General features: G+C 58.4%; 2 protein-coding genes across 5 annotated transcripts in view; one reads left to right on the top strand and one right to left on the bottom strand.

Annotated features, from left to right (window-relative positions):
• The window catches only part of XPO7 (exportin 7), a 37,457-nt gene extending 34,499 nt beyond the window's left edge, over positions 1-2,958 (bottom strand). For all 3 annotated transcript variants that reach the window (XM_061472577.1, XM_061472578.1, XM_061472579.1), the window contains exon 1: positions 2,846-2,958. In XM_061472577.1, the coding sequence (XP_061328561.1) occupies positions 2,846-2,956 (111 nt within the window). In that variant the 5' untranslated portion in view covers positions 2,957-2,958. The remainder of the gene's footprint in view (positions 1-2,845) is intronic.
• A 652-nt stretch (positions 2,959-3,610) lies between these two features.
• Positions 3,611-7,741, top strand: DOK2 (docking protein 2). 2 transcript variants are annotated; one of them, XR_009746793.1, is made up of 6 exons: positions 3,611-4,011; positions 5,055-5,342; positions 5,440-5,548; positions 5,913-6,094; positions 6,164-7,561; positions 7,592-7,741. XR_009746793.1 is itself a non-coding variant. In XM_061472575.1 (5 exons), exons 1-5 carry the CDS (start codon positions 3,949-3,951, stop codon positions 7,052-7,054), a joined length of 1,533 nt encoding a protein of 510 aa, XP_061328559.1. In that variant the 5' UTR covers positions 3,611-3,948; the 3' UTR covers positions 7,055-7,741. The 2 variants fall into 2 exon arrangements, 1 of the variants encoding a protein (XP_061328559.1); XM_061472575.1 differs by having other exon boundaries at positions 6,164-7,741.
• Positions 7,742-13,967: the final 6,226 nt, after the last annotated feature.

Below are 13,967 nucleotides of genomic sequence, written 5' to 3'. Positions count from 1 at the left end.
GGATGGGACACCCAAACACCATTTCACATGATGCTTTTTCCCCGCACTGAGCTTCCTCCACAACTGTGCTGCGATGTACACTTCTGTCACTTGTCTGCAGCCTACCTGGTTCTGCTGGAGGTCCAGCAGAGAGGAACACAGCCCCAAACCTAGAATCACACAGTGTGAAAACAAAAACAGGGGTTCAATTTCCTATTTAGATGGCAGATCTCCTATTGTCCTATGACAAGCAGCCACTCACTGTCCCAACTACTTTTATTTCAGGGCAAGCTGCTGCACTAACATGCAGAAGCACCAACAATTTTCCATCAGTGCACCAATCTTTTTAAAATTCGAGCCAAATGAAATATTCCAAGTCACAGCGTCCTACAACAAACCTTCTCACAGGAATAGGCACGTCCAGTAAGCACATCCCAGCTGAGGGCAGCAGCACGGAAAACATCTAAGGGGCTGCGAAAGTGGAAGAAAACCAATGATGCTATAAAGCTGTTTCCAAGAGCAGGAAGTAAAAGGGGAAGGGGATTCCTGTTTGCCCACAGCGCTCATTGCAGCAACATCCTTGCTGCTCTCGCTCTACTCCAAGTGATGCTTTACAAGACTAGGAACAAAGAGTAATTCAAGGCAAGGTGGTAGGAGCTTTTCAAGGAGTGGAAAAATTGGTGGGGATCAGTTTGCCTTCAGACCGCAGCACTCCTTTTCAGCCACACAAAATCATCTGATTCTCTCTACCCCTGCTTCAGGATCACTGCAGCCTTTGTCTCCAGACACTGAACAGTCCCCCCTCAAAGGGCTCCTCACCACAGTTCCCACCAACAGAACTGGGGGCTCACTCTCAGCTTGCAGAACATGTTTTAAAGACAAGAACATGATATTCTCTTCCATTACAGCCTATGAAGTTTGTATCCCTACTGCTGCTTCACACTGTAAATAACTTCAGCACAGATAAAGTCTATAAAAAATGGGTTTGTGCTTCACCACATATTAGCACAGCAGGTACAACGCCAGAAGCTCCACTGGGAACATGCAACACCCAAAGCAAAGCTCTCACAAAGCAGCAGCAAGACTTCACAAACCTGCTGAACTCCACACAGCTTCTGACAGCTTATATTTATTTCCAGCTCCCTGTTCCCATTAAACCCAGGACCAACTCCCAAAGCATATGCCATAAACCAACTCTCTCAATTATTCAGAGTCATCTCCCTATGGCACTGAATAACTCAATAATCGCTGTTAAATGAACACGATGTCTAATGGGGCACCTCAGCTCAAGCCATGTCCCAGAGATGCGTGTTTCAGGCTCCGGGAAGCCACCTCATCACAAAATCAATGTATTAATACAAAGCACGACCTCCGCCAGCCGCAAAACCCACAGCGAGTTTTGAAGGGGACCTCACAGCAGCTCTGAAGGAGCTTTTGCCTGGGGTAGAGAGAAGAAAAGAGGCAGTGAAAAGCCAGCAAACCCCATCCCCTGACAGCACCCAGCCATTCTGTCAGTGCTGGCTGTCCCACATAGGAACTGCCCCCACCTGCAGGTGCTTTAACTGTATTTGCAAATCAGTTTTCCCCCGAGTCAAACATCTCCCAGGCTCCTGCTGTTACACTTTAACCAGGTGAACACAGCGACTGGAGTCCTGTTCTTCCAGCTCCAGCTTCCATTTGCTCCAGTCCCCATTTAACAAAGGAACGCAGGGAAGGACGTGTGATTCTAAAGCAACAAGAGCAGCTGCTTTAAGTGCTTTTGGGGTCAGGCTCCCCAGCTGATCTCTAAAGGTAGGGCTCAACCAATTGGGAGTTTCTTGAGATTGAGAGCCTGGGAATTGTTTTGATAATACAGCAATTCCTCTCCTCCCCTGAGATTGCCCAAGAGACATTTGCCAGACAACCTGAGCGCGCTCGGCTCTGGCCTCGGTTAATAAACTGCTCACCCTTGTGGTTCACGAGGGGATCATGTGAAGAATATATTTATTTGAAAGTTGCAGGGCTAATATGTAACCGCTGTGACTCGGGTTGAGCCGGGCTCCTGCACACTGCGAGCCCAACGGTGCGCAAACACCCCCGGACTCACCGGCTCCTCCACCCGGGCCTCGTTTGCCTCTTTCTGCCAGTGCCGGCACCAGCACCGACCCTCCGCGGGTTTTGCCATCGCACGGCGCAAACCCGGCTCTTAAAGCCACCGTCACCTTTACTCGCCTCTCGGCTCCTGTCCACGCACTGGGAGCTTGTTTTTAACGCCCATCAAAGCGCTTTACTCAAGAACCAAGTCTCCTTTGCGGCTGGAAAACAACCCAGAAGCCGAGAAGCCGAAACCCAACGCTGGGGCGAGGGATGGCGGCTGCAGGAACACCGGGAACGGGGCGGCAGGGACGGGCCGTGGCAGTGGGGGGGGGGGGGGGGGACCGGCCGCTCGTTTCCACGGCGGGGGATGCCCGACTCTCCTTCCTCCGAAGCTTTGCGGCTAACACCGCTCGGAAACCCCGCGGCGGCGGCAGCGAGGCAAAGGCCGCTCTGCCGGTAACACCGGCGGCTGCAGCCCCGGGAGCCGCCTCCCCAGCGGCCTTTCGCCACGGGAAGGCCGGGCCGAGGAGCCAAAACCCGGAGGCCTCCGGAGCTCGCCGGCTCCCGCAGCCCGGGAAGAGACCGGGAGCCACCGGGCCGCGGGGCCTACGGGCCCGCTGCCACCACCGCCGCCAGGCCCGGCCGCACCGGGCCCGGCCGCGCCGCCGAAGAGGCCCGTGCCCGCGGCAGGCCGCGCGGACAGGGACGGGCGGACAAGGGGCGCCGTGCGGAGGAGGGAGGCGCGGCCCGGCCGCCCGCAGCTCGGCCCCGCGGCGCTGCCGCCCCTCACCTGCACATGATCCGCCATCTTGCTCCATTCATGCTCCGCTCCCTCCGCCTCCGCCGGGCCCGGCACGCCGCGGCCCCCCCGCCCTGCCTCGCCACAAAAGGCACAGCGCATGCGCCAGCCGCCGCGCCATGACGTCACGACGGCGGCGACGCAAGGGAGGGTTTGTTGACATGGCGCTTAAAGGGGACGCGCCTCACCCTGGCGTCGTGACCCGGTAACGGCAGCGCCGCTGGCCTCATTGCCAGTACCGGCGTCCCCGGTACCGGTGATCCCAGTACCCCCAGTGCCCCGCACCAGTGCTCACAGTACCAGTGCTCCCGGTGCCCGGCACCAGCGCCCTGCCCTCATGGTCTCAGTGTGCTGCACAAGCGGCTCCCAGTTAAGTGGCCGGAGACAAGCCTTGTGCCCAGCAGCACCTGCACCAGTGCTCCCAGTGCTCCCAGTTACCCCAGTTCCCCCAGTTCCCCAGCCAAGGAGCACACCTTGTGTCTCCTCCAGCCCTGGCCCAGCACTGGGGCAGCATCCGGGGCTTCATGGTGGTGGGCTTCAGACCTGGTGCTGCCGACACCCAACCAAGCGCCCTTGGGTGCTCCTTCTCACGAGGCTGGGGTGCTCTGGGTGCCCCCACATCACCCCATAGCACCCCATCAGCCCCTGCTGTCCCCATGTCTGGACAGAACCCCAAACCCCTTCCTTCCAGCTCCAAACCACCCTCCCCACTCACACTCTTATCTCTTCCCACCTGCACCATGGCCAGTCTGGAGGCTGGGGCTGCGCCAGCCCTTACTGGGAGCCCTGGGTCAGGCTGGGATTGCTGGGAGCAGGCAGAGGGGCAGAGCTGGGGGTTGTTACCCCAATGGAGCGGCCCTTGGAACTGCCTTGGTCCTGTTTCTCAGCTGGGTAAACTGAGGCACGGTGCTGGCCGGGTGTGGGGCTGGGCTCACTGCCCGTTATGGGGAGCTCATGGGGCAGGAAGCCAGAGCTCAGCCACGAGGAGGAAACAGCAGAACCCAAAGCACACGTCACACGTCACGACCCGGCACGATGGGTGCGTGACCTCAGAAGGCGGAGGGACAGAGGCAGAGGATGCTGGTGGATGGGTGATGGAGGAGGCGGTGGTGAAGCAGGGGGTGCTCCACCTGCAGCTGCAGCAGACCTTTGGCAAGGTGAGGAGGTGGCGGTGGGATGCTCGGTGCATGGGGGCCCGGCTGGCCTGGACACGAGTGTTACGTCTGATGGGAATGGGATGATCCCAGCCGTTGGTTTCCCACCCATCCATCAGGTTTCCACTAGTGCATTGGGCAAGGGGATGGAAGGTGCTGGGGACATTGCAAAGAGAACCCTGCCAGTGGGACCCCCCCGGAGGATCTGCGGAGTGGGCATCAACTGGTGCAGCCCCCAGAGCATCCTGTCCTCAGGGGGGGTTAGCAACGGCTCCTGCTTGTGCAAGAAGGGGAAGGAGCACCCAGGGAACGGGCAAAGAAGATCCTGGGTCCCTATGGCCACCTGCAACTGGGGCTCAAAATGCTTCAGGCAGGGTGCAGGCAGGGCTCAGGGTGCAGGCAGGGCTCAGGGTGCAGGCAGGGCGCAGGGTGCAGGCAGGGCGCAGGGTGCAGGCGCGGTCCCGGCCCCGGTGCGGGCGATGCGGAGGAGTTTGAGCTGTTCAAGACTTCCTCCGCCGCTGCTTCCTCTCCCCGCGGCCGTTGCTGCCGCCTCGGGGCGCGGGCTGGGAGCGGTTTCAATGTTGGTGCTTCCAGGGAAGATGGAGCAAACGAGGGTCTGGGTCCTTCAGCACTGGAGGCTGTTGGATCCTGCAGGCACGGGATGGATCCCGGTGCCGGGACGCTGCTGGCTGGGGCTGTGCGCCAGGGGTGCTCTTCCTCGCTGCCCCATCCTGGCCAACCAGAGAGGGTGAGGGTGCAGGACCCTGCCTGGATCATGGACGGGTTTGCGCCAGTGTCCTCCCACATTGGAATGCGTGTGTGATTCCAAGGGGATAAAAACTCCTGAAAGGGTGACAGCGGAGCTGGCCAATGCTGGGCTTTCACCCCTGGAATCCTAGGGTAGCTTGGGTTGGAAGGGGCCTTAAAGCTCCTCCAGCTCCAAGCCCTGCCACGGGCAGGGACCCCTTCCACTGGAGCCGGGTGCTTTCCTTGCAGACACGAACAAAACCCCCTTGACCTTGCCCCCTCTGCTGCTCCCCTGGCAGAAATGGAGGAAGTTCTGGGGTGTCTTGTACCGGGAAAGCTCCTGCTCCATGGCCCGCCTGGAGCTCGTGGAGGGCTCCGCACCTGAGAGGCTGCGCAAGGGCGACAGCAGCAAGAGGCTGGTCAAGCTGAGCGACTGTGTGTACGTGGCAGAGGCAAGCAGTGATGCCGCCTGCCCCAAGGACACCGTCCCCTTCCTGCTGGAGACCACGGACAGGAGGTACCTCCTGGCCACCGACACCACCGAGGCGGCCGACTGGATCCAGAAGCTGTGCTCGCTGGCGTTCCTGGTACGTGCTGGATAGGGATAGCTGGGCTGGGGGCAACAGCAGGATCTGTGTGGAGGCATCCCGGGGGGGTGCTCACCCGCTGCTTGTCCCTGTCCAGAGGAGCAGGGAGAAGCAGGCAGCAAGCAAGGAGGGTCAGCAGAGTGCACTGGACACCGATGGAGAGTTCTCCATGGAGGAAAACTGCCTGTACAGTTCCCGGAGCAAAGGTAGGTGGTGGGCGGAGGGGAAGGTGCCCTAGAACTGGGTTTGCTGGCACAGGAGGGCTCTGTGTTTCCTGCAGCATCGCATCACCCATTCCTGGGTGTCTCAGCCAGTTTTTCACCAGTGAGCAGCCCCCCTTGCGGCTTCTTGCAGGCAGCGTGGTGGAAAGTCTTCTCCCAAAATAACATCTTCCTGCTCTGTGGTTTGGCACCGCTGGGTTTTGCTGAGCTATCGGACTGCTCCTGCATGGCAGGGGCCCGCAAGCCCTTATCGGTCGGACAACCACTTCCTCGCCACCACAGCATCTCTCTGGGGTGGGAGAGGCAGCTCTGCTCCTTGCACGTGTTAACACGACCCTCTCCCCCCCAGCTGGCTCGGAGCAGGCTTTCAAGGTGACGGTGAGGGCCACCGAGTCCTCTGAGCGCTGCCGGCTCTGGGGCCGGTGCATCCTTCAAGCTGGCAAAGAGGCACTGGAGCTGCGGGATCCCCAGACCTTGGAGACCCTCTACAGCTGGCCCTACCGCTTCCTGCGGCGCTTTGGGCGGGATAAGGTAAGTGGGATCTGGGACGGGTGGGCTGGGGTGGGCTGTGGTGCAGGACCTGATCCTGTCCCTCCCCAGGTCACCTTCTCCTTTGAGGCCGGGCGGCGCTGCGCATCCGGAGAAGGTAATTTTGAGTTTGAGACCAGGCAAGGCAATGAGATCTTCCAGGCCATTGAGCTGGCCATCAACGAGCACCAGAGCCGGGGGGCCGAGGAGCCGTGGCGGGAGGATGGTGCACCCTGGTCCCATGGCCATGCCAGGATGCCCAGTTGGGCACAGGGGCGTGAGGATCCTGACGGTGGCACCAAGTGCCCCTCGTTGGAGCCAGCCTGGGAGAAGGTGGGGAAAGCCAAGCTGGGAATGCCCCTCAGCAGCTCCTCTAGGGCTGGGGAACCATCAGGCTCCTTCCTACCCTCCCATGGTGACAACTGCCCCTACTCTGAGCCCCGCAATTCCCTCCGGAGGGGAAACGCCCCAGTGCTGGAGAAGGGCTGGAGGCAGGATGCTCCCTCCAAGGCGAGCACCGAGGCTGAGTACGCTGTCCCCTTTGATGCCATCGCCAAGGCCTTTGGAGCTTGCAGGTTCAGCAGCGTGGCCCATCACCCTGAGGATGCCCCCGACCCCCTCTACAACAGCATCAGCATGGCCGGGGGTCAAGCAGGCAAAGAGCCTCCTCCCCACCCCAGTGCCCCCAAGCCTGAGCACATCTATGATGAGCCCGAGGGCCTCTCCTCTCACACCATCTACCATGAGCCCGAGGAGGTGAAGGGGGAGGCGTGGAGGCTGCAGGCAGCCCCGGAGGAGCCCACGGGGCACGAGTACCCCTACAGCGCACAACGGGATGACTATGCCGTGCCCAAGAGAGCGGTCCCCCTGCGGCAGCCCTTCCTGCTGCAGGGCAAGGAGTGGCTGGGGAGCACTGACTACGGCAACGTGGTCCTCAAGTTTGCCAGGAAGAACCTGCAGTGAGCGGGAGGAGGATGGAGAGAGGAGAGGAACCCCCGGTTCACCCCACAGCCGGCACCCCCACCCCCGGCAGAGCTGAGACCCTCCCAGCTCGGCGCACCCATGCAGGGGATGGGGTGAAGCGCTCCTCCTCCCGAGCATCCCTCCTCAGCGGCGGCACATCTGGCCAGCTGCGGCGCCGGCAGCCGGGGATGCGCCCGCTGGGGGGCACTGTGCGCCCGCAGGACCGGCAGGGAGGGGACAGACAGGCAGGGACCCCCCCTTCAAACGCCCCACTCCTCACCCAGTCAAAGCTCGGGAACCCCAGCCCTGCCTGCTGCGGCTCCCCCTGCACAGCCCCGGGGCGCTGAGCCCATGCTGGTGGGTGATGCTTAGCCCGGGGATGCACATTCCACAGTGCAAGATGCAGCTGGACCATTTACAGCCTCAGGTTGCGCATCCCACATTGCAAGATGAATGTGGACCATGCACATCCCTGGGATGTACATCCCGCACTGCAAGATGCAGTAGGTGGCCTGGCACAGCCTGACTTGCTCTGAGTCAGCCTCTTCCTCCTTCTCCTCTCCCCTTGCCAGGGGACATCCAGCCCTGGTGGGTCCCTCCCGGCAGGTCTTCTATGGAAGGCAAAGAAAAGGCATGAATTATTTATAATCTCTTTCAATCAAATAAATGCTTAGGTGCTTGAGTTAATTTCCTGGATCCTGAAAATCCAAAGTGCCGACTTTTAATAAGTCAAATTAAGAGCTTTATATATTACACTGATTAAAACTGTATCCATCTATCACATGCTGGATTGAAGTGAATGGGAAATGTTGGGGTCCGTGCTCCCCTTCTGCAGGCAGTGGTGGGCTCTGCTCCCTGCCCCAGCCAGGACCACACAGGGCATGGGGATGCTGCCTGTGCAGAAACACCTAAAATTGGTCCAAAAAGGAGCAATAACAAGTCTCATGGAGGTTTGAACATCAGCCCAAGGAAGAGCATGGAGCAAGGCAGGTCTTGCCATGCCCTGGGACTTTCCTGGCTGGCACAGGCAAGGTTTAGGAGGTGGCAGGGTGAATCGAGGGATGAGAGATAGCTCCTCAGCCTATGGCTTCCCAACCTTTCCCAGGTCTCTCCCTACATCAGCGAGGGATGATCCCTGTCCACAAGCCGGCTGATTCCCATCTCCAAAGGGAAGGGAATGGGAGCATCTCCTGGGCAGGAATGGGAGCATCCAGCGGTGCCCCTGGCTCAGTTAGCTGGAGCGATGGGATCTCCTGATGGCATGATGCCATTCAGCAGGAATCAATTGCTTAAGCATGTGCTATAATGAATTAGTGCTGATGATGGAGGTTATTTATTATTAATCAGTGTTAACACACTCCTCTCCTGAGCCCGACCCCACTGCTATTTTTCTTCATTAACCAAAGAAATAGAAACACCTTCCATACTCCGCTTCCAGATCCTCCGGGTGTAATGAGATTTGTAGCAGGGCAGCAGGCTAACGAGGGTGGGATGGCACTAATCACATTCCACAGAGGCAGCAGCAGGGGCTGGGGGGGTGCTGCTGGAATAGGTTCCTCACAGCATCCCCTGCCTGCCCTGTCTGTGTGGATGGGGAGTTTAAGGTGGAAAAGGGGACATATCCTGGAGTATCAAGTCCAGGAAAGGAGGCTGGAAGGGCTGAGAAAACAAAATCAATGGGAAGGAGGGGTGGAAGAGATGACAGCTCAAAGCCCTGGACAAATGGAGAATGTTTTAGTCTGATTAGGGAGTTATTGTCATTATTGTGTTATGATTATAAATCACAGCTCATCAAAACAGGTTTGTTCTGAGCATTAAGATTTGCCCCTCTCCATGGCCTCCCTCCAGCAGTGAGGCAGAGCTGCATCCCAGGGTAAGGACTATGGACCAGGGGTGTGCAGAAAGCCAGGAGCATCCCGGGGGAAGGCTCGGCAAGGCTTGAAGAGGCAGAGCGAGGAAAGAGGGGTGTGAGGATTGCTGGGATAGAGTGAGGATGAGGAAATAGGAAGGAGCAAGCTCGCTGAGCAACCAGGAGGGGGATGCTGCTTATGGCCAGGAGACGATGCTCCTGGGGCCAGGCACCCCAGGACCATTCTCCTCTCCCTGCTCCACACACCTCGTCGAGGCAGCTCCTTTTTCATCCCTGTCTCCTTGGATTAGAGATGTGCTCCTTTTGCTCCGCAGCCGGATTGCAGGCGCCACGCTGCAGCTGCAAACTGCATTAGTGTCTTGCCAAGGAGGTCCTAATGCTATTAGGAGGGAGGCATTAGAGGTGCTAAATGACAAGCCTCTAATCAGCCCTGGGATTTATCAGTCCCAGGCCTTGTGCAGGGTGGAGCAGGGCTCTTCATTCAAAAAAATTACCTAATTGGGAGGGTCTGGATTCTCTCTGCCTGTCAGCCTTCTGCAGCGCCTGGTGCCTCTCTGGGATGGGGAGCAAATGAAGCTGCTGCCAAGGCTGGAGGATGAGGAGCAGGGAGGTGGCCAAGTGAAGGTACACAGCTCCTCGCGCCATCCAGCCTGCTTTTTCTTCTCTTTTGGTGGCTTGAGAAGTGCAGGAGTGGTCACTGCTGAGGATGGCAGCAGTCCACAATATATGGGAAAACAAGTGGGGAAAGGAGGCTGTTTCCCCACTGCCTGGGTGCCCATAAAGAGCGGGGCTGCCTTCCTGCCCTTGGCTTCAGCAAAATTAATTGGCAATTGCCAAAGTCCTAAACCCCAGCTTTGCAGGGGGAAGGAAGCTGTAAAGGTGCGTGTCCGCAGCCGTATTTCCTTCACTCCTCATTGATCCCGTGGCCTCTGCTGCCCACGGCTCGGCTGCAGGGTGATGTGCTCAGACCCTGCAAACCCACTGCATCGATCTGGGGAGCTCGGGCAGCCCACACCTCCTGCGGCTGGGAGCAGGACTGGAGCAGAGGCTCTTGTTCTCCTTCCACCAACAGCTATAATGTGTGTGTGGGGGAAAGCCTACAGCTGCATGGGACACATGGCATCAGCAGGGAGACCTTAGGGCAGCTTCAGTGCCTGAAGGAGCTACAGGAAACCTGGAGAGGGGCTTTGGACAAGGGGAATGGCTTGAACCTGCCAGAGGTGTGACTGAGATGAGCTCTCAGGGAGAAGCTCTTCTCTCTTTACCATTTTCCAGTGACACGTATTTGACAAAGGCTAAAATACCAACATTGTATTACAGCAGCGCTGCACGGAGCCCAGGAGAGCGTTGTAGCTCTTTGGATATTCCATTCTGCTCCTACACTGTCATTATGGGAATCCCATTACAGGTATCAGCTGGACCCTAATGATGGCAAAGGGGGAAGCAGCCAGAGCCCTAATTTCAGAGTCCTGTGTCCCTGCCTGTCCCCCTGCAGCCACAGAGCCACCACGGGGCAGGTTGTGTTTAAAACCTCAATTGAATGTGGGGATGTTCCTTCTCGTCTCGGCTGCAGTGGCTGCCTTCAGCACGTTTCCTGTGCCTCAGAGTGCAGTGTTTGAACAGAAACTGCTCTGTATATTTTACAGAGCTCCTCCACCTGCAGATTTTGGGTAAGTATAGTACCAATATCCCCACCAGCCTCCCCACAGCCCCCTGCCCAGCCTGATGGGTTAGCAAGGAAAGGGAAAAAACACCTCCTGAGCACTCTTCTGCTGCAGCTGCAACAAACAGCAAAGGAGGCTGCTGGAACCTGCCCTTCCCCAGCCAGGTCGGTGCCCAGGAAGGGTTTGCTCATTCCATGGATGCTGCGTGGGTTTGGTGGGGGGAACCCGGGGTCCCTAAAGAGTCCCAGGGCTTGTGCGTTGTGGCACCGGGTTCGTGTACCTGGTTATCAAAGGCCATTCCCTACCTAGTGCCAGGCTATCCCTGCAGAGCAGCGCTACCTTTCCCAGGGACACAGCTCATTAGAAGAGGAGCCGGGAAGCGGCTGGATTTCCACCCCGCTGCTCCCGGTTATCGCTGTGAAAGGGGAGCCAAGACCCAGCAGCTGCTGAGAGCTGAGGAGTTAGTATTAATTTCAAGCAAAGCATATGCTGTGTGTTAACAACCCTCCGTGCTGCGGCACAAGGGCCAGCACCAGCCAGATGGCTCCATGTGCAGCGGGAGGGATTAATGCCCGGCTCTGCCGCCACGCCGCGAGGTGCGCGGGGACCGAGGGCAGGGGCTGCGGTGCCCGGGGTCACCACCAGCGTCTCACATCGCCCGTAGTCACAGAACCCCCCTGGGTTAGCACTGAAGCGAGCGTCCTCCCCACACATCAGTGTGCGCTTGAGCCCAAACCCCCCGTGTGCTGGGTGCATCCCCAGAGCTCAGGGAGGGGCCTCCCCCCCACCTCTGCTGTGCGCTGGGGTGGGAGATTGAGATGAGCTCTTAGGCAGAAGCTCTTCCCTGTGAGGGTGCTGAGGCGCTGGCACAGGGTGCCCAGAGAAGCTGTGGCTGCCCCATCCCTGGCAGTGCTCAAGGCCAGGTTGGACACAGGGGCTTGGAGCAAGCTGCTCCAGTGGAAGGGGTCCCTGCCCGTGGCAGGGGTTGGAGCTGGAGGAGCTTTAGGCTCCCACCCACATCTCCTGGATGTGGAGATGGATGGGGAGGTGTTTTCCAGCTCGGCTAGAAGGTTTGAAAAGTCCTGAGCCATCTGTGAACACTTTGGCACCCAGGACCGCAGAACACATTAAGAGCTGCTTTGCTTCCTTAACTTGCCTTGGGAAATCATACTGATAGGTGTTAATGTAGGGTTCAGAGCAGTGTTTCCTCTCTGAAACACAGCAATTGCACCCAAAATAGCTGGTGAGAATAAAGAATGGGTTCCATTTTTACTGGGCAGCATGAGCTGATGCCATGGAGCCTTTGCACAGAGCTGTTGCCTGACTCCACTGACCCTGGGTGGGCTCAGCCCACAGCTGCCCATTGACAGCATGGACAGGAGCAGGTATGCAGGGAGAGCGAGGTCTCTTCACAGCAATGGGGACTCATCTGGACATGGATCCTGACCCAAAGGGTTTCTCCTTTCTGCCGGTCCTGCCTCAGCTTCCAGTCAGACCCTTCTCCTTGGGAAAGGCTGGTTTGCAGAGCTGTTCCCACGGGTCCCCCTGCCTCGTGTTCTTCACCCTTTGGCAAGATTAATGTCCTTGGAGGGCTCCAGAGATCCTGCTGGATTAACCCACTCCACAGCCTGTGCATCTCCTGCCTGGAGATGGACAACAAGGGATCACACTCAGATCCTCTGTTCCTCCCTTCCTCCGAGCCTTTGCCCTGGATCAGCATCGCTGTCTTGACCCCGGAGACCAGGAAAGGGGAGGCAGGAGCAGCACGACTGGAATCGGGAGAGCATCTCCAGGGGAGAGGGGTATAAATAGCAGCTGCTCTGTGCCAGTGACAGGAGCGGGGAGGTGGAGCCCGGGGATGTTATCAAGGGCAGGCTGGGAGCGCTGGGTTATAAATAGGAGCAGTGAGGGCATGGCACTAATGAGGGGTTGGGCTGACGCCGGCCCTGTGATTGCGCGATGCTCCCAGCATGGGGCGGAGAAGTGATTTGTCCCAAAGCCTTACGGGAGGGAGGGACCCGGCAAGGGAGGGGTGCCCTGGCCGTGTCCCAGGGATGCAGAGGTGGCACTAAGGGGTGGCATCATCAGGAGGTGCCAGTGTGGAGGTGGTGGCGGGGCAAGGAGTAAAGCTCACGTCTTAACTGCAGTCCCCATTAGTGGAGCTGGTGACTGAATCACTGTGTCCAGGAGCTGCAGGCAACAGTGAATTGCAATGGAACCCCTGAGTCACTGAGTCACAGATCCACTTCTCCCTGAGTTCTGCCCCCGTGGACACCCCAGACTCCTCCTGCTTCAATTGAACCCAGGTCTCCTGGCCCTGCTGCCAACATCAGCTGTTTCCTCAGCTGCTCCCGAGCCCACACCGTCATCTCCTCCCCACGTCTTCATCCCATCCCATAAACAACACTCCTGGCTGCAGCCCCCAGCCCATGTGTAGGACCTGCTCCCCAGCATTTCTCTCTCCCAGCAGCATCACACCAGTGTCAAACACGAAATCATAGAAACAATATGTTTCTGTTCAAGCTGCTGGGGATGCAGCCCAGGGCATGGTCACCCCCGTCTCCTGCTCCTGATTCCCTTCCATCCTGCTCCCTGCATCCCACCTTCCCTGCCCATCTCCTGCCTTCGCAGCCCCAGGGCACAGCATCCCTGCCTCAATAGAAGAGACTGGGGCTGAGAAGCAAATCCAGGTGCAGAATCAAAGCTCCCTTTGTAATTCAAGCAGCTTTTCCCCATCTCCGGGTGCTGCTGCCAATCCAGACTGGATTAGCATGCTATCCGCTGTCTGGGATGCGGCGGGAAGGGAGCTGAGACAGCGAGCACAAATAAACAAACTACACAAAGGGCTGGGAATGCTGCGGATCCTGGGGGATAAGAGGCACCTGGGTGGAGACTGGCTGAGGTGCCCGGTGGGAAAAAGCACTTAAGGATCCCATTTTACTTCATTGTTCCCCATGAGCAGTCATCCCAGCTCCACAGCAGCCGAAAGGCCGGTGATGCCTTTTCTGCTCTCCTAGAACTCCTTACACATGACTCCCAAACCCTTGCATTCCTATGTATCTCTGCTGTAGGAACATCAGCTCGGAGCCGCTTTGGGGGACCGCTTACTGCCCAGTCTGGGACTGGTAATGAATAGAAGATCAGTGGGGAAAGGCTGGTTTGGGCTCAGCCTGAGCTCAGAAGCCGCCAGCGCTGCTCGCAGCCTGCTCAGAGGTGCTTGGCTCACGCTGCTCCTCCTCAGCAGCTCCAGGCTCTGCTCTCTGCTGCTCAGCTTCCCCTGGCAGCCTGGGGCTCCCAGGCCTGGCTCCTTATGCAATGCAGCTTCCATGCTTGATGTGTAGGAGTGGGTGAGCAGAGAGGGATTGATGGGTGAGAGGGG

Source organism: Pezoporus flaviventris, unplaced genomic scaffold, assembly GCF_033815535.1.
Source record: "Pezoporus flaviventris isolate CSIRO_AGI_PZ_B2104156 unplaced genomic scaffold, CSIRO_AGI_Pfla_v1 ptg000071l, whole genome shotgun sequence".
In the NCBI taxonomy this organism is placed as follows: domain Eukaryota; kingdom Metazoa; phylum Chordata; class Aves; order Psittaciformes; family Psittacidae; genus Pezoporus; species Pezoporus flaviventris.
Note: the sequence above shows the minus strand (reverse complement) of the source record. Positions and strands in the feature narration are given on the sequence as shown.

Excerpts from the sequence above, each read along its gene's own strand:
- DOK2 (XM_061472575.1), top strand. The coding sequence starts at position 3,949 with ATGGAGGAGGCGGTGGTGAAGCAGGGGGTGCTCCACCTGCAGCTGCAG. Across the intron at positions 5,549-5,912 it reads GTACAGTTCCCGGAGCAAAG|CTGGCTCGGAGCAGGCTTTC; the intron begins GTAGGTGGTGGG and ends TCTCCCCCCCAG. Across the intron at positions 6,095-6,163 it reads GGCGCTTTGGGCGGGATAAG|GTCACCTTCTCCTTTGAGGC; the intron begins GTAAGTGGGATC and ends GTCCCTCCCCAG.